The following is a 20,401-nucleotide window of genomic DNA, read 5'->3' as shown; positions in this document are numbered from 1 at the left end:
TCTGTAACTCTGAGTGTAGAAATGGAACCTTCTGACTGCTGTGTTATGCATATCTGAATAATTCATTGTATTGACATTTATTTTAAGTACAAATTAAAAATAAATGCCAAAATGGATATTAAACACAAAAAAAAGCCAACAGCTTGTTTCCATTGGTCCATTTGAACATTCCACTCTTAAACAACTGGACGAACAAGTTAACAGTCAGTCAGTACAACAAAAACAAACAAAAAAAGAAATACCACAACAATATATACTCTACCCCAGAGAGAGACTTATTAGAGATATGATAGATATAGATATAGAGAGAGACCTCTCTCTAGCGAGAGACCTACTCTCTCTAGCCCAGAGAGAGAGAGAGAGAGAGAGAGAGAGAGAGAGAGAGAGAGAGAGAGAGAGAGAGAGAGAGAGAAGACTTACCGCCAGGTTGGCGCTGTCTCCATGCAGCTCCATGGAGGACTCTCTGGAGAGCAGCTGGAGCCAGCAGTTCAGCGAGATGTTCAGAGCTGCCTCCAGATCCGGGCTTCCATCCTCCTCCTGTCCGCCGCAGACCCCCGGACCCCCCGGACCCCCCTGCTGCATCCCCATCAGGAGCTGCTGAGGAGAGGAGCCGCCGCCGCTGCTGTTGTACATGGTGTTTGTAGCGGAGGAGGAAGAAGAGTCAGTGATCTGTTGTAGTTGTAGGTCTAGGAAATAGGAATGATATTCATAAAGAGGGTTTAATTCCCCTTTTTCCTCCTACTAAAGAAAGTTTTCAGAATAATGCCCGTTGGCCGTTGACTGTCTTTATCTTCCAAAGTGTCTTTGCGCAGCAGGAGAGGAGAACCCGTCGCCTGCTGTCTGAACGCAGCCTGGAGTCTGGGTCGTAAAAAGTCGTTGCATGTCTTTAGTCTAGAGCAGAGCAGCGTGTGGAGAGAGAGACCGTGCTGGACAATAAGTGATTTGGTCGATAATTTCAAGTGATCAAATCGTTCATTAAGAGATCATTAATGTGTAATCGCTGCTGTTAAGAACGTGGTTTAGTGATAATCCTACTCTCTCTCTCTCTCCAGTCAGTGTCTAAAACTCTCTGAGCCTCGTCTGTGACGCGCGTCTTTATACCTGCTCCACGTGGTGACGGTTGGCGCATCACGCACTGTCTGTCAGTGGTGGAAAACAGTACTTTTACTTAAGTAAAAGTATCAATACTGCAATGTAGAAATACTCTGTTACAAGTAAAAGTCCAGATTTCAAAATTGACTTGAGTAAAAGTATAAAGTATTGGTATCAAAATGTACTTAAAGTAGCCTACCAAAAGTAGAAATTAGGCTACTCGTCATTATGCAGAAATGTCCTGTTTCACACGTTTTCAAATGTATCAGATATTTTGAAAATAGCAGATCTACAAGCTCACAATGCATATGTGGCATCATGATGTATTGTGAGCTTGTAGATCTGTATATTTTCAAAAGCTTCATAAAGATTTTATACAGAAAACTTTGGACATCCTGCCCAAGTAAATTGTCGGGTTTTTTCATGACCCGCCCCGCCACGGAACCCAACCCGCCTCAACCCGCCCCGCGAACCCATATATAAATCTATGGCTCAACCCGCCCCGCGACCCGCGGTGGGAAAAAAAAAACAATCATCATCATAATAGCTCAGATTTATATAGCGCTCTTTTATACCCAAAGTCGCTTTAAATGTCTACAGTAGCACAACATTGTCATGGGCTAAATAAACAATTATTTTTTTGCGTGTGAGAGCGGCTGACCCGCATAATTGCCTCTGAAATCCTGACTCGACCACCCGCGCCGCGGGTTGACCCGCGGGTTACGGGTCGGCCCGCTCATCACTACACACTACAGTGTTTTCAATCACTCTTGCGTCTCCGTGTAAACGCAGAATTAAAAGTGAGAATGCAACGGCACTTTGTCGTTTTCTGTTCTGATCGTTACCGTGTAAACGAGGCCTTGGAATAGAAACATTTTTGCCTACTTGTTTTGGCCAAATATGGCCTTCCTCAGGGCAAGTCCTCAGGGCAAGTCATGTTTTGTTTTGCTTGTTCTGAAGAAGGTCATGTATGGCCAAAACATGTTGGCAAGCATTATTTGTTCTAAGATGTAACCCTTAAGCTTTTTCTGTATATATTGAGAGCCTTAGAATTGTTTCTTTTTATGTGGCCTTGGCTTCCCCTACTTGAACCAAAGAGCACCTTCCAACAAATTAGTTATTATCTTCACTATTCAGAACACCGTAGGCGTCCTATTTGTCTGTTTTCTGGACAATATTTTGCTGTATGAGAAGGAAGGCACTGTAGCAGTTTGGATAGTTTGAAAGCCTTTTCATTAAAAATGTATTAAGTGTACTCTGGTGCCAGACTGTTGACTCACACAATGTTCAAATGCTTCCGTCATACCGTGCTTCATCGGAAGCTCTGGAAATGGCCATGGTGCTGGTCGAAGAAAAAACATATTTAAAAACACTTGGTCTCTATTTTGACAGCCTGGTGACAGGCTCATACCAGTAAAAGGCCATGCAGCCTGGTGGTGACAGGCGGTGGTCATGCCTTGTTCAACAGTCTAATGATGGTGGCTGGTCGGCTGGAAGCTGTTCATAAACCTGGTGGTCTTGCCCTTGATACTACATGCTATATACGTTGTAGTAGGCTGTCATTATGTAATTATCCGACGTTGTCCTTTATCTGTTGCCCTATACCTTTAAAGCAGTTAAAAGGAATTGTATATCTTTTAGTAAATTTAGATATGTTGGAAGTTGTGATGGCGCAAACAGTTGTACGTGCTCTTCTGTTGACGGCGTCCTATATTGTATGCATCATTACATTGTTATGTTGAAGGTTAATCTGATATAGGGGCCCGGGTGGTAATTTTGAAGGTTAGCCTTCGGTTCGATGACCTTGCTGTGGAGCGTCCTGAAATGTGGCAACGACACATCACAGGAATCCTCAATGAGATGCTTCCAAGCCTCATCCCCCCCAGACCCCCTCCCCACCCCAACCCCTCCCCTCTCCATCTTAGACAGAGACGCATACTTATCTGATTCACATTTTTTTAATAGGTCAGGGTTATTATGATTATTATTATGATTATTTTTGAAAAGGTTCCTGGTTTAAAGGAGTAATTTCCCCAAAAAATTACTTATTTTCTATCAATTACACACTCCATAAATCCTTGAATTCATGGAGTTTTTTTGTTTTTTGCTGCATTCCTAAGCCGACTCCGCCGGTCATCAAAATATTGGATTAGGAATTCAGCAAAAACAAAAACATCTCAAGGCTTCATGGGGTGTGTAATAGAAATAAAATAATTATTTTTTTTGGGGTGATCTACTCCCTTAATTCTCCTGCAATTTGTTCTCAGATATAGCTTAATCCCCCGGGGTTAAACATTTGAAATAAAAGCGTTGTAGTTTAAATTGTTGTTCTTGTTGTTGTTGGTTTACATTTCTTGACTGACAGTGAGAGAGGGGGGATGGGTTGGGGGATATATTAAGTGGAAGAAGACTTGCACCTGCACTTAAAGCAGTGTATGCCTGTGTTTTACAGCCATTCAAGCCATTGAAACCTATTGAATGGATGCATCCTCAGTAGGACAAGAAAAATGCTAATAATGTGACAGTTCAAGGCTTTACAACCCCCAGCCATGACGAGCTCAAGCACAGCCGAGATTCCACTCAGGGGAAATTCATTTTCATATTGATATACTGTCATTTATTTCATAAAAGCAAAGGAATTATACTTATTATACTTACTACTTACTATTGTAATACTACTACAATATAGCTACTACAAAATGGCACCTGTTGGTTTACTCAGATTTCACTGCAGTGAATATCCTACCGCGCGTGCCTTAAAACCCTCTGGCGTCTGGCATTTTGTTTTGAAATACAAAATGACTGTCCTTTTTCTGCACCGGTGCCATTATGAGACTCCAAAGGTTTAAAATAAAAATGCATATTACGTGTTTATTCAGAAGTGAAAAAGGTGATTTTAGCGATAGCTTCAGTAGTGGAGTTCTGTAAGGGATGGAGGGGATGAGAGGATGGAGGGATGAGGGGATGGAGGGGATAAAGGATGGAGGGATGAGGGGATGGAAGGGTGGAGGGGAGGAGGGGATGAAGGACGGAGGGATGGGATAGATAGTGGAGCGCTTGTTTGTAATTCATGTATGTATTGTACTGTCATTTGATTTGTATTGTAAAGTGGTTTTAACGTATTAACTGTTGCTCGTGAGAGGAACCACAATGGAAATAAGTCATAGGATTTTATTGTGTTATCCTCGAACTGCTGTAACCCTGTGGTTTTAATGCATTTCAAATAAATCAAATAAAAAAATCAGGAGATGGAGGGGTGAGGAGATGTGAGGGGGTTGTATGGGACAGAAGTGTGAGTGTGAGTATCCTACAGCTTTCATTGATGTGATGGATCAGCTTGATGGATGGATGGATGCTGCTCCTATACAGGAGGAATGGCCAGAACAGTGTTGAGTAGCAGTGATTCTCAACCTTTTAAATTTCACCCTTCATTTAAAACCATTTTAATTCCAGTTTGATATGTGATGATATTAGGACACAGACCCCCATTTGATACCCTTATTGGGCTCCCCAATCAATACAATCAAGCGTTTATTGTTAACTTTTGGTTCCATTTGTTTGCTCTCAGGCAGCTGGGGGCTATGAGTATTAGGGGGGTCCTTGCCATCATGCAAAAGTTTGGAATCCCTAGTCAGGGCAGGGTTAAGCAACAGGTGGTCCTGTGGCCCTGGCACAAAAATGATTTTGTAAATAATGTACAATATCTGACTGCCTGACTATAATGTCTAAACTAGAATCTACCCCCACCTGAAGAATGACAGGCACGTCATAAACCAGACAGCAGGGGTCACTGTGGTGCTAAACCCCCCCATAGTGGGATCAATAGGTAAGCTGCTGATAGTACTGTAGAGCAGTGTTGCCATGTCAACTTATTATAAGCGTCTCTGGGCTTGTTCTTCTGTAAAGTTGTTTGTAAATATTGGTAGTTGCGGGTTGTGTTTTTTGGGGGCTTGTTTCTAAAGTGTAGTTGATTATTTGTGTTTGTTTAAACCAGTGGTTCTCAAACATTTTGATGTCAAGGACCTCCTGATTATTATGGATTTGTCCGCGGACCCCCCATCTGAACATATTTTGTGCCAGGGACCCTCATACAATACAAGATTTGTGTTGTTAAAATGTTTCAAAAATATTCCAAATATAAAAAAGCAAGATATATTTTTTAAATAGCCAATGTATACAAGGTTAAAGTTGTTAAACTGAATGCTCCAACTGATTTTGCTGGGGATCCTTTGTGCATGCGATCATGCAACCGATAGTCACTTCTTTTGGGCTTATTTTCACAGACCTGGTTGCTTGTTTCCCTCGCAAAATCTGTCAACCCTGCTGTAGACCAGCCATTCTCAACTGGTGGTGAGCTGCATGGCGGCTGCAGAGAATAAACTATTAATATCTAATATAGGCCTGTACAGTAGAGCAATTTCTTCATTGAGGCATGTCCAACATAATGTTTTCCATGTTTCGATATTGCAGACACATATACTGTACTCGTACTGTGCCCAGGTGGGCCTTGAGCTACCAAAGGTTGAAAAACCCTGTTGACAGATAAGACACGAGCACTTTGCATCGATGAAAGCGGAAAGGAGGAATGTCCATTCTTCACTTTCCCTGTCAACCCATTCACTTTCACTGTCAACCTTCATCTTTAGTCTTTTGGATGAAAACTTTCTTTCTCATAAAAGAAAACCCCTGTCACATTCCTTAAAGACCCCCTGTTGAAGACCCCATGTCCTACATTGTTTCTCATGTTTAGAGGAAAAAAACAGTTTCACATTCCTTAACTAATAGCTGCAGTGTTTCTTTTCATACTTAAGAAGAGACCTTGAACTAAAAGAGCTCCTGTTCTATGAACAAGCTCTTGTTTTTCTCAGTTTGAAAAGACAGAGGATGACAGTCTGTCTCCAGATAACATGTTCTTTCTTTTAACTTTCTAATTACATAAATGTCCTCTTAGAGCCAATTTGACTATAGTTCCAAAACCAGACAATTTACATAAGAGAGCAGAGAGCCCAATGGACCAAAACTTTGGGCGATAGTGCCAAAGGAAAAACTTTAATAGGAAGAAGCCTTTGAGCAGAAGCAGGCTCCAGGGTGGGCGGCCATCTGCCTCTGTGCTGCATGAAGGAAAGGGAAACCTTGCTAGTTTAGTTTTTACTTTGTGAAAAGCCTTGATTTTAGTTTGGTTGTTGTTAGTTTTAGTGTTTTCTTACGTTTTAATTGTAATATGGGCTTAGTAGATCCACAAAGATGGATGACTACAATAATAACAGCAACATCAGCAACAGCTATAATGACGCCAATAATAGCAGCCATAATGACAGTCCGCCGTTGTGTTCCATGGAAATCCACAGCCTGTCTGCAATCATGGCAACACCTGCAACACTAAAGGCCTCCACAGGGATGCCCTCCCTCAGCCAGCTGGTTCAGGGACTCTGTGCACAAACACAAAACACAGCCACCGGACGGACAGACAGACAGAAAACCTGCTGGATTAAACCACATGATATAAGATATCAGAGTCAACCCAAAACCACGGCAAAATGGAATGTTATTTGGTCCTAAATATAGAGAATAATATACAGTGGCAGAATACCTGAGCGCTGTGACTGACCCAAAACTAAGGAAAGCTTTGACTCTAGGTACAGACTCAGTGAAGCCTCGCAATAGAGAAAAGTCCCCAACTGCCTTCAGTGGCAGTTGGGGCAAACACTCTTGGCAAAACATGATATACGATTCTGTGCCTATCCGTACATAACTCGAACGGCGCTGTGAACTTCGCAACGATCGGCGCGGCGGCTCACTCACTTTAGCTCGCCTTTCGCCTTTAGCTTGCCTCGTGGCTCAAGTTCGCTTTAGACGGCGCGCCTCCATTGCGGTCAAAAACTATACTTTATCGGCCTAGTATGGTCAAAGGCTAGATGCATAACACAAAAAGCCCCCAGGGTTTCCATTGTGGTCCATTGTACTCAATTCATCAGTAATACATAATACATACAATACATGTTGGTAGAAAACTTACTAGCATCAACAGGTATATTTACAAAGGAAGGATGGGGGGGGGGGGGGGGGGGCAGAGGAAGCTACCATAACCAAGGTGTTCGAGGAGTTAAACAATGCTCACTTGTATTTTGAGGCCAGCCATTCTTTTAGTTTTGTTTGCTTTAGGAGTCGAGGTCTTTATTGGATTTTGGTAGGACATTCCACGTTTTGGTGGCAGCATAGTAGAATGCATCCCCCCCCCCCCCCCCCCCCCCAAGTTTGAGCCGAATTTTGGGGGAATGAGTTCAGATGATCTACTTCTGGTGTTATGCCCATGGGCATCACTCATTCTAGAGAAGTAGTTTGACAGGTACCTGGGCTCCCAAGAGAAGCCAGACCCTTCGTATGGGTCTGTAACTCTGAGAGTGTAAATGGACCATTGGTTCCATTTGCACACTCTCAGAGATAATGGGGGTCGTCGAAATTAAAACGTTTGAGAACCACAGTACTACTGCTGTATAATCTCTTCTGTAGAGTAGGACAACAGACTCTCTGAGAGAGAGAGGGGGGGGAGGGGGAGAGGGAGAGGGAGAGAGAGAGACGTAAAGACAGAGAGGGAGGAACAAGCATATCGTTGCTGTCGGGCAGAAATCTCTTATCTCCATAATTGTAATGTTGTGTGTTTTTTTTTTCTCTCCGTAAATTAACGCCCTACTTAATACTACAGCATCACACTATATACTACTTTTGATACTTTTGAATTTGCGTCCTGGAAAGTAACAGTTTTGGACATATGAGGTTTCTACCCGACAACGGCAATATACTAGCCACAACCCATTGGTTGAACTATAAGGTGCATTGAGGTCAATGGGGCTGTGGTTATACTGTACATGCTGCATGCAAGCCAGGTCTCTGCTATATTCTAAACAGAGATATGTATTAAGAGAGGAATTAATCCCAGCTAGACCTCGACTCGTAGACTGCTTTGTGTGTGTGTGTGTGTGTGTGTGTGTGTGTGTGTGTGTGTGTGTGTGTGTGTGTGTGTGTGTGTGTGTGTGTGTGTGTGTGTGTGTGTGTGTGTGTGTGTGTGTGTGTGTGTGTGTGTGTGTGTGCACAGAGCAATGTGTCACCCAATAAAGAGAGTTTAGCCTGTTCAATTTGTAAGTGAATCGTGTTCTTAGCAACAATAAGTATAATGAGGAAAGATACAAATAAACCATGTGCAGTGTATTTTTATGTAACGTGTTCTTGAACCATATTGCAAACAATGGAGGAGGGCGCACAAGGGAGGAGGGCGCACAGCAGTATTGGTGAGGTGCTGCTGACCTTGCTAAATAAGTATAAGAGTAAAGAAAACGCTGCACACTCGTAGCCACGATGCGGGATTTATTTGAATGAAAAACCAACGTTTCGACCTAGCAAGGTCTTCTTCAGGGAATGAACCGTATTGCACCTATTAACCAGTGCTGGAAAAAGTACTTAAGTAAAAGTATCAATACTGCAATGTAGAAGTACTCTGTTACAAGTAAAAGTCTGGAATTCAAAATTTACTTGAGTAAAAGTACAAAAGTGTTGGTATCAAAATGTACTTAAAGTACAGAAAGTAAAAGTACTAAAATGTTTGAAAATAGCAGATCTACAAGCTCACAACGTGTCACGTTGCGACACGTTGTGAGCTTGTAAATCGGCTATTTTCAAATAGCCTAGGTATAAAATACGGCTAAAGTGGTTAATGTATGTTTTATAATGTAATAATTTATATCTGCAAAGTAACAGTAACTAAAGTTTTCAAATAATTGTAGTGGAGTAAAAGTACAATATTTGCTTCGAGATGTAGTGGAGTAGAAGTAAAAGTATTGAAAATTGGAAATACTCCAGTAAAGTAAAAGTACCTCAAAATTGTACATAAGTACAGTACTTGAGTAAATGTACTTAGTTACTTTATGGTGCATCTGTTTACTATAGTTTCAGGGTTATTGACAGGTATGTGTCTGCATTTCTACAGTGTGCACGCACGCACGCACACACGCACACGCCCGCCCGCACGCACACACACACACACACACACACACACACACACACACACACATACACACACAAACACATTCATGCAATCCATATGCAAGGCACCAAGCTGCCGTTGGGAGTGTCTTGCTCAAGGTCACTTCAACAGTGTGTGATGTTATGAATAAGTCTTTTAGATACCGTATGCAGCTCAATGACCTTCGGATTATTATTTATTTTTCTTTGTGATGCTAGCTGTGCTTCCGATACATATTTCTTTTTTTTCTGGCTAAACAAATGTTGAGTAAAGCCTGGCAGAGGAAGCTACCATAACCAAGGTGTTCGAGGAGTTAAACAATGCTCACTTGTATTTTGAGGCCAGCCATTCTTTTAGTTTTGTTTGCTTTAGGAGTCGAGGTCTTTATTGGATTTTGGTAGGACATTCCACGTTTTGGTGGCAGCATAGTAGAATGCATCCCCCCCCCCCCCCCAAGTTTGAGCCGAATTTTGGGGGAATGAGTTCAGATGATCTACTTCTGGTGTTATGCCCATGGGCATCACTCATTCTAGAGAAGTAGTTTGACAGGTACCTGGGCTCCCAAGAGAAGCCAGACCCTTCGTATGGGTCTGTAACTCTGAGAGTGTAAATGGACCATTGGTTCCATTTGCACACTCTCAGAGATAATGGGGGTCGTCGAAATTAAAACGTCTGAGAACCACAGTACTACTGCTGTATAATCTCTTCTGAAAAGTAGGACAACAGACTCTCTGAGAGAGAGAGGGGGGGGAGGGGGAGAGGGAGAGAGAGACGTAAAGACAGAGAGGGAGGAACAAGCATATCGTTGCTGTCGGGCAGAAATCTCTTATCTCCATAATTGTAATGTTGTGTGTTTTTTTTTTTTTTTCTCTCCGTAAATTAACGCCCTACTTGATCATACTACAGCATCACACTATATACTACTTTTGATACTTTTGAATTTGCGTCCTGGAAAGTAACAGTTTTGGACATATGAGGTTTCTACCCGACAACGGCGATATCCAGTCACCACTTACTACTTTACTACTAGCCACAACCCATTGGTTGAACTATAAGGTGCATTGAGGTCAATGGGGCTGTGGTTATACTGTACATGCTGCATGCAAGCCAGGTCTCTGCTATATTCTAAACAGAGATATGTATTAAGAGAGGAATTATTCCCAGCTAGACCTCGACTCGTAGACTGCTTTGTGTGTGTGTGTGTGTGTGTGTGTGTGTGTGTGTGTGTGTGTGTGTGTGTGTGTGTGTGTGTGTGTGTGTGTGTGTGTGTGTGTGTGTGTGTGTGTGTGTGTGTGTGTGTGTGTGTGTGTGTGTGTACAGAGCAAAGTGTCACCCAATAAAGAGAGTTTAGCCTGTTCAATTTGTAAGTGAATCGTGTTCTTAGCAACAATAAGTATAATGAGGAAATATACAAATAAAACATGTGCAGTGTATTTTTATGTAACGTGTTCTTGAACCATATTGCAAACAATAGGGAGGAGGGCGCACAGCAGTATTGGTGAGGTGCTGCTGACCTTGCTAAATAAGTATAAGATTTAAGAAAACGCTGCACACTCGTAGCCACGATGCAGGATTTATTTGAATGAAAAACCAACGTCTTCTTCAGGGAATGAACCGTATTGCACCTATTAACCAGTGCTGGAAAAAGTACTTAAGTGAAAGTATCAATACTGCAATGTAGAAGTACTCTGTTACAAGTAGAAGTCTGGAATTCAAAATTTACTTGAGTGAAAGTACAAAAGTGTTGGTATCAAAATGTACTTAAAGTGCCAAAAGTAAAAGTACTAAAATGTGTGAAAATAGCAGATCTACAAGCTCACAACGTGTCACGTTGCGACGCGTTGTGAGCTTGTAAATCGCCTATTTTCAAATAGCCTAGGTATAAAATACGGCTAAAGTGGTTAATGTATATTTTATAATGTAATAATTTATATCTGCAAAGTAACAGTAAATAAAGTTTTCAAATAATTGTAGTGGAGTAAAAGTACAATATTTGCTTCGAGATGTAGTGGAGTAGAAGTAAAAGTATTGAAAATTGGAAATACTCCAGTAAAGTAAAAGTACCTCAAAATTGTACATAAGTACAGTACTTGAGTAAATGTACTTAGTTACTTTATGGTGCATCTGTTTACTATAGTTTCAGGGTTATTGACAGGTATGTGTCTGCATTTCTACAGTGTGCACGCACGCACGCACACACGCCCGCCCGCCCGCCCGCCCGCCCGCCCACACACACACACACACACACACACACACACACACACACACACACACACACACACACACACACACACATTCATGCAATCCATATGCAAGGCACCAAGCTGCCGTTGGGAGTGTCTTGCTCAAGGTCACTTCAACAGTGTGTGATGTTATGAATAAGTCTTTTAGATACCGTATGCAGCTCAATGACCTTCGGATTATTATTTATTTTTCTTTGTGATGCTAGCTGTGCTTCAGATACATATTTTTTTTTTTTCTGGCTAAACAAATGTTGAGTAAAGCCTGATCCATACAGCATTGTATAAACTGAGAGTAAAGGGGCTTAACTCTGACAAAGGTATAATGTGGTATAAGGTATAATGTGTATTCACATTCTTATGGATTCAAGTTCTCAGTCGCCACAACTGAATCGAGTCATTTGAATTCCCTAGAAGCCAGCATGTCTTTTGTGGAAGCATAATACACCCAAAATAGCCTATCTACAAGCTCACAATGCTGCGACGCATTGAAAGCTTGTAGATCGGCTTTTTTGGGTTATTATTTTAAGACTATTGCATTTGAGGTGGTCAAACTAGCCATATGTTTAGAGGCCTCTTCCACAAAACCCCAATGGTCTCGGACATTAATAAAAAGGCAAAGGTTTAAGCCTCAATCTGTGATTTCTTCACCTGGTTGGCAGTATGTAGCACAGCAGGAACAATATTACTAAAACATCATAATTTCATCTAATGCATAGGAATGCATATATACCTCGCAAGTTCGTATACTACCTAGTGGGGAGATTGGAGTCTGATTGCCTGGGGAAAGAAACTGTTTGGCATCCTTTCCGCCCTGGAGCACTGATGCTCCTGTATCGTTTCCCCGACGGCAGGAGGGAGGACAGGCTGTGAGATGCAGTGGGTGGTGATGTTCTGTCCTTGATGATGTTAGTCACTCTCCTTATGCATCGTTGTTGGTATATGTATCTGCCACAGATGGTTCAGTGACAAGCACAAGGCAAAACGAGGACAACAGCAATATAGATCTCCATTTGCAGCAGCTGCAGCGAGTGACCTTGGAAGAAATGCATTCTGAACTGTTTTATATATGGCCCACAGATTCCTTCCTACGATGTTTTATTTATGGCCCGCCAGTAGAGTCGGTGAAACTCATACATTGACATGTTGGTGTTTTGAAATGAACCTGGACAGATAGGCTGTTTCTTAGTAGAACTTGTAAGGATTCTTCCTTGTGTTGTTTCATTCTCCAAGATGTGCAATTTTATTTTATGTACAGTATGATAGGAGATGCAGTCAGCCCTAAGGTATTTTCATATTTTCATATATACGGCTCCCTTTTGAAAACAGTTTGAACTTTGAACACCCCTGATTTAGGACATATAGTCACACATCTCCGTCAGAAGCGCTGTAGTCAACACATGCAGAGGCGTACTGTACTGTGGTACTGTAGATCTACACGGCTATTTTCCCCGAACGTTCACCTATAACATGCCCTAGAACAGCTGGGGTTCATGTGGTTATAAGTTCACGGAACAGCAGATCTCTTCCACTCATATCTGTCAGCATCACATTTGGCTTCTCATCTATAATTAATTCTGAGTATCCAGTGTGTAATGTCCCCAGTGACTGAAATCATGTGTTTATGTGTTATTATTTTAAGAACCTCCAGATCCTCTGGATCAGATGTGAATGCTTGAAGCACATCAGCCAAAGTTCAAATAACAATCTAAATATTTGAGCAAGTGTGTTGAAATATTTAGAACACCCTTAAAGTTGACAGCATTCTGCCTCTGATACAATTTTTCTATATCGACCGATGAGGAAAGCTCAAACCAAAAATGTGCTAATAATATTCAGAGCGTCTTAGTTATGATGAGGAAGGGAATTCACTTCGTGAAAAGTTGAAGACTAGTTGAAGGCCTCATAACCCTAGTTTGCTCTGATTAGAGAAAATAAAAAAAGTTAAAAGAAACCGTAACATTGAATGACTGAACTATGTCAGTTTCAGTAATTAGATTGAAGACAGCCTGTTTGTTGATTGTACGCATGATTGTTAAAATGTTTCACAGAATGTAAAAGCTTTAAACAAAGAGAGGGCCAAGGATTGGGGCAAAAAGTGCAAAAATCGGGAATTGAGCATAAGGGGCTAACATTCCTGATCGTACAGTTGAAATAAATGGAGGGGAAAGGACAAATATAAAGTTGGAATGAGGTTGAGTACGACAGCCGACAAGGAGAGGTGCACAGACAGAAAACAAGGGAGAGTGTCATATGGGAGGGTGTTCAGTAGAAGACAACACTAAACTTTCCTCCTGGGGGGTTGAGGACCCTGTTGTGTGAGCGAGGCCGGGGCCCCAAGTGGGGTTCGTGGTCCATAAGCTCTTCAGCCTGAGTGGTGGAAGGGGAGGACTCTGGCTTAGGACAGGCTGGGACTGGGGCAGGCTCTTCCTTGGCCGGGATTTATATGGGTGTCTGCGCCCTAGTACTCATAGACATATAAAGGTAGACGCCTCATTCGGCTCTGAAGCGTTTGTATCTCGGGCGCGCTTCCTGCTTCCGCAGGGCTGCCGTGTGCGTCACAGACGCGGAAGTTCGGCAGGCCAATCAGAGGCAGGTGGGGGCGGGTCATTTTGTAACCCAGCTTTTAACCCTTTAAGAGGCAGCAGCTGTGCGCAGCACCTGCCACCTAGTTAGTTGGAACTTGGCAAACTCCACACTCTATTTGTGAAATTCAAATAAGAGACATGGTCCTTTTTCATATCAAGGTCCATTATTTATTCAGCATTTGAGTCACGGAACACCGTTTGATAAGCTTTAGCCTCTAACACCCAAAACGTAGAATATGTTATCGTTCGATAAGATGTTGTCAAAATAACAATTGTTTACGTTCTCTAATTGTGTACCTGTATAGTAAGTAATGCAGATGTTTAACAATTTGACTCTTGACAGTGTGAAATGTTATACTCAAGATTTAAAGATCTATAAGGGTCCATTTGGTTATCAACTCTCCATCATTTAGCTGGGTACCACCTGGAACCCCCTCAAGGACCACTGGTGGTTCCCGGACCACTGGTTGAGAACCATTGCACTGACAAGTCCCGGAAAAGACGCACTGTGATTGGCCAGTAGTCAACACACTGTGAGCGCTGTGATTGGCCAGTAGTCACTTTGAGTGACAGGTTCCCTGCGGAAGACGGAAGAGCCGCCGTGTATTGCGATACCAGTCGCCCCAATGAACTGCAGAGGCCAATGAGGTATCTAGGTTTCTAATATCTATGCTAGTACTTCTTTACAGTTTGACACCTGGCCTGAGTCCAACTAATTGGACTCAGATCTGGGTGTGACTTCTACACAGCTGCTGTGCATCGATGCACAACAGGATGAATAATTCCTGCTCACATTCAGAGAGAGGCAGAGCTTGTTAAATGCTGTTAACCAAGGCATGGCAAGCAGTGGTCGACAGTAACAGAGAACATTTACTTGAGTACTGCACTTGTGTAAATGTTTTGAGTATCAGTACTTTACTTTTGCATTTTTGGATACTTATTAGGACTTTCACTCTAATACATTTCAAAGACAAAAGATTGTACTGCACCACATTAAAATTGTGAAAATAGTGGACTAGAGAGCACTTAAAAGTGGCCTTCAACAGTAGCCTATAGGGCAGTGGTTCTCAACCTGTGGGTCGGATTTTCTGGGGGTCCCCAGATGACAATAAGGTTATCATTTAAGGACTTGTAAGACCTTTTTAATCAAATAGTCAAATATAGGCAAAAAAATAAGCTGGTTCGTACACTCCACTGATAAATGAGGGCCACTGTCTCTATAGTCATGTGATCAAGACGGATATGTCTGATTTTTCATATTCCACTGTATTGCTGGCCCACAATAACCTACCTGACCTGGTGGAGACCTGTGCTCCATTTCTAGATTTAAATGTTTTCCCCACAGCTCAGTGGTGGTCCTAGCCTGGAGGGGGTCGAGGTAGATGGCTCTCTGGCAGAAGAGGAGTCGGTCTTAAACAACTATTACTGAAACGGATCAATGCCGTTATTTTGAATCTTTTCCCCACAGATCAGCAGGGGTCCTATAGCCAGGAGGGGGCAGAAGAAGACGGAGTGTCTGGCAGAAGAGATGGTGGGGAGGTGGGCAAAGGGTCTTGGAGAGGAGAGGCCTTCAAGTTCCACTGCAACTGCAGGTGAGGAGAAGACAGAGAAGAGGGAGACAAAGAGAAGTGAGACAGTATCCTTACAAAAGTAGAGCAGCCCCAGGGGGTGATACATTATTATTTTCAGAATAAAGCGCACCAATACTGTGCAGTACCTCAGCATGCTTGTTGTGTGTTGACAGATTTCAGTGCTGTGAGCGCGAGAGGTTCAAATCCAATCGACCTGTGTGCCGTGTCTTGTCTGTCCTTGTGTGTCCATGGTACATAAGTGCATCCTTGTTTGGCCTCTCCCGTCTGAAATAAAGCATAAAACGAAATAAAAAGCTTTTTTTAAAAGAGTAAACAACCACAGGGAAAGAAATGCCTACATTAAATGCGATAATTTACTGACTGCACAAAGTCACATTGTGTTTGCTTTTAGAGGTGCAGTTTGTCCATGCAGTCATTCTTCTGTAGAATAGAAATACTTGATTGGCAAACGTGAAAAAGACAGTACCGCCAATTAAAAGTGCCAAAATGGATTAATCCCCCAAAAAAAGCAGGAGCTTGAAGCTGCTCACTCTCTCTCTCCCCTCTGGTGCTCCATCGATCCAGAGGGGCGTGTTTGTTGGACCTCTGCTGTTTCTCTCAGAACGTTCACAAACATCTCCTCCTCCTTGGTTTGTCCACGAAGAAGCAGCATGTTATGACAGATGGTGTGTGTGTGTGTGTGTGTGTGCATGCGTGTGTGTGTGTGCACGTGCGTGTGCTTGTGTGTGTGTGTGTGTGTGTGTGTGTGTGGTGGTAGCCATAGCTCTGACTCCAATTAGTTTGACCCCAACCAGGTGTGACGGCTTAAATCAGCCATCCCCACAATATATGAGCGTTAGGCATTGTGTATGTGTTGCACCCTCTATGCCACCCCCCCCCCCCCCCATCTATTGTTTATTGTTTGACTCTTTGTATTTTATATTTGTTTACCGAGTGTACAGCACTTTGGTCCAACGCTGTTGTTTTAAAGTGGATTAGATTGGATTATGTGTGTGTGTGTGTGTGTGTGTGTGTGTGTGTGTGTGTGTGTGTGTGTGTGTGTGTGTGTGTGTGTGTGTGTGTGTGTGTGTGTGTGTGTGTGCGTGCGTGCGTGCGTGTGTGTGTGCGTGTGTGTGTGTGTGTGTGTGTGTGTGATCGGATAAGGGATGCAGGTGTTTTAAGACAGCGCTCAAGGTGACATTGCTGTCATTGTACTATAAGGTTGTCTTGGTTCTGTGTGTGAATCACTGATGGAATCCATGGAGAATGACATCATGTCATGTCTGTGTCCTTGAGAGTTCTCACAGCGAGTGGTGCGACTGTCTGTCCACAGCAGTGGTAGGCTACCTTGAACCCTTACAGGTCCATTTGGTTCACTCTCAGAGTTACACACCCGTAAGGGGCCATTTGGAACCCCATCAAGGAACCATGAGGGTCCCTGGACCACACTTTGAGACCCACTGGTGTAGCAGAGTGAGCCAACATGCACAATATCAGCACCCTAGTCTGGGATCGATACCATTTTCGGGTTTCTGATCCGGTCGGAGCGGAAATAACTTTACGTCATCAGGTGGTCGGAACCCATGACCGGAACCTCCGGTGCCGTGCACCTCCAAAATGATTCCCCTAGTTTAAAATGTGTTTAATTTGGTATAATCATTTATTTCTTTTTTGTGTAGAATAATTGTTTGGTATATCCATCTTTTATTCTAACTCATAGTGCGACTAGCGAGACTAAACAAATTGATTCGCATTATGTGGGGAACAAAAACAATGTGACGCCAACCGGAACCCACCACCGGAACGATGTTTGTTTTTCCTTTTTTCTTAACCGGATCACACAGACCATTTTGGAACCAATACCAGGCTTTCCTCCCCAGTGGAAGGCCTGGTGACACAAGGTTATCAGCACCCTCTGTTTGACCAGAATGGAACAGAACCTTCATTATAGTAACAGTGGTAACACCTGTTAAGGAAGTATAAAGAAGATTGAGGCCTAATTTCTTCCCAATATGGCTGCTGTGCATAGAGCCTACTGGAACAGTGACTGAAGTCACACTTGCATTTCAATCTATAGGAACCAACCAGTAAATAGGGTCAGAAACAGTGTGCATTGAATTGTCCGTGAGGATATTATGTAAGGAGAAAACAGGAGGGTAACTTGCAAAACTTACAGCCGAGTGACTATTTGTAACTGTACGTAAAATGACATAACTCTATGCTCTGTGATTTTCTTATGCAGTGATAACAAACCAGTTGAGACCTGCTGCCTTTTGGACGAAGACTCTCCTCCTTCCCAGGGCAGACATCCTGTATTCTTCTAGATGTGAGACGGGAACAGATGTAAGAAGTGATTCAGAACAATGTGCATTTCTTTCTGCGTTGCAGTGGAATCTGGGACAGCGGCTGGCTGCATACGGTATGTGACGAGACAACGATGCTGCTGCTACACTAATGAAAGAGTTCATGTTTTATTTCGTTTGACAATTTCGGCAACTCTCTTGCCTCACAGACCACATAAAAACATGTCATATCCACCCACCCGTGCCGTGTGTCAATTTTCTCATGGATCTTGACCCAGTAAAATATATTAAAGCTGCATAATCCATAACTTTTTTTTGTGTGAAATAAAAAGTTATTTTAACCGATTCTGTATATGGTTGAGGATTGTAGTGGTTTTTGGCGCACCGGGCTGGAATCAAATTGAGCAGACCAGGCAGGCAACCATGCTGCACCAAGATTGCTAGCTCGCATGGCGGAGTGAGTTACGGCCGAGTCTTTAGAAGGGATTAGCTACACTACCCCCCCTCCGTTCTTAGAAACGCACGCCGTTCATAAAAACGCTCGCCCCAAAACACGCTCGCTCAGTCTCAAATCCGGCGACCTCGGAACGGTCACCACCAGGTATTCCTAAACGTAACCTCAGTAAAGCTATGCCTAAACCTAACCTTATTCCTAAACCTAACCTCCGTAAAACTATGCCTAAACGTAACCTTATTCCTAAACTTAACCTCTGTAAAACTATGCCTAAACGTAACCTCAGTAAAACTATGCCTAAACCTAACCTTATTCCTAAACCTATAACTCCGTAAAACTATGCCTAAACGTAACCTCAGTAAAACTATATGCCTAAACCTAACCTTATTCCTAAACCTAACCTCCTTAAAACTATGCCTAAACCTAACCTTTTGGTCACACACAGTATGTTAGTTAACAGAAACACCTACTGATGCACAGAGGTGTCAAGTAACTAAGTACATGTACTCAAGTGCTGTACTTAAGTACAATTTTGAGGTACCGTATTGATACTTTTACTTAAGTAAATGTAGTACTTTTTCCACCACTGGAACTGAACCCCTGATCTCCAGCTCAGCAGACCAGGCAGGCAACCGGCTGCACCAAGAGAGCTACTGTAGCTCTCTTGTCTTGACTCTTTTGCGGGCTCACTACAGTACAGTATGTTGGTTAACAGAAACATCTACTGATGCACAACCTTGGACACATCAGCAGCAGCTTCAACAACTTGAGTGGCCGTGACTCATCAAATATCTAGTATTCAATATAAAATAATTGTATTTTTTTCTGGTTAGTAATATTTCTGCCAGTCTAAGCATGGATGTATAACCTTCAGATTATGTTGTTTTTAAAGACTTAAGGCGGTTACACACCGGCGAATGTGCGAATATACGCAAAATTCGGACTCGTTCCGAATAATGAAAAGACGCTTTTTCGCTTCGCTTTTCCGCTTTTTCGCGCCATGTACGCTTGCATTGACTTTATAAGGTTTTTAAAAAAAGCGTATTATTCGCACGAAAAAAGCGCCCCGGTGTGTAAGGACCTATAGTGTTACACATTTTACGGTACATTCATATGAATGACAATAAAATGTAGTTATCAAAGAAAAGTACGAACACATTTCAGAAAATTGAATATGCTGTTTGCAACAGTCACTTTAGCAGACCTCAATTCAAATAGGTTTGCAGTGTTACCTTCAGAAGCAACATAATTAGGTGGGTGTACAGTAATAATGATGATGCTTCAGATTCAACAGTTTTCAATAGAGCAGACCTTCAGTTAATTCATGAAACATCTGAGGCAAAGACTCATACTCTAATGTCATGATGACCAGAAACTGCTAATCTCTGCATGAAAAAAGGTTGTGTAGCCATTGGGCCAGTGGGCACAGACAGTATTTGTTTTTTTTTGTATGGTTAATTGGGGCTCCTGAAACTAAAATAGCACTGTTTTCCCCCCATCTCTCATACCCAATTTCCTTTTAAAAAATAATCCATTTGTGGCTTTTGTGCCTTTTCTCCCCAATTTAGTCATTATGCCAATTAATTCCTCCCCGCACACATCTCTGTGTGTTGTCACTACTGTTGTATCGTATTGACTCACCTGCCAGTGAGGAGCCTCCACCGGGAGGATTTTTATAAAATAGCAACTCTACAAGCACTCTGTGCCGCCCTATGAGCTTGTATATCTGCTATTTTTGAATAGCCAAAGAAATCTAAAAGTGACACAGATCCTTTCCCGGTCTTAATGGGTTAACAGACCATCCTTGTAAAAGAAAAACAAGCTAACATGTGTACATGAATATAATACATGAAATAAGAAACCACAGCAAATACACATCTGCAATGTTACAGTAGTTCATGTCTTTATAATACAGCATCAATATCATATTTTATACATAAACAGTCAAATAGAGCATTGGTTCTCAAACCACTGCTATAACAACATACGTTTTTCAGAAAACTGATTTAGAAGACATTTGTAAGAATCGGCCTCAGGTCTTAACTCATTCACTCCCAAGTACGACTTATGACGAGACATCGTCAAAAAGCCCACACTACCAAGGACGACTTATTTACGACTTTTAGTTTTTTAGAG

General features: G+C 42.3%; 2 protein-coding genes across 2 annotated transcripts in view; one reads left to right on the top strand and one right to left on the bottom strand.

Moving 5' to 3' along the window:
* Nucleotides 1-17,817, bottom strand: part of LOC308093355 (relaxin-3 receptor 1-like) — a gene marked incomplete at both ends in the record, with an annotated part of 22,568 nt that extends 4,751 nt beyond the window's left edge. Inside the window, 3 exons of the mRNA XM_080439690.1 lie at nt 421-686; nt 15,404-15,523; nt 17,772-17,817. Of these exons, the coding sequence (XP_080295816.1) occupies nt 421-686; nt 15,404-15,523; nt 17,772-17,817 (432 nt within the window). The remainder of the gene's footprint in view (nt 1-420; nt 687-15,403; nt 15,524-17,771) is intronic.
* The window catches only part of sirt6 (sirtuin 6), a 372,587-nt gene that overhangs the window by 66,622 nt on the left and 285,564 nt on the right, over nt 1-20,401 (top strand). The gene's annotated exons all lie outside the window — the stretch shown is intronic.

The sequence above is a fragment of the Gymnoscopelus braueri genome (assembly GCF_963280865.1).
Source record: "Gymnoscopelus braueri genome assembly, chromosome: 10".
Lineage (NCBI taxonomy): Eukaryota > Metazoa > Chordata > Actinopteri > Myctophiformes > Myctophidae > Gymnoscopelus > Gymnoscopelus braueri.
The sequence above is the reverse complement of the archived record's forward strand: the minus strand, read 5'-3'. Positions and strand labels throughout refer to the sequence as shown.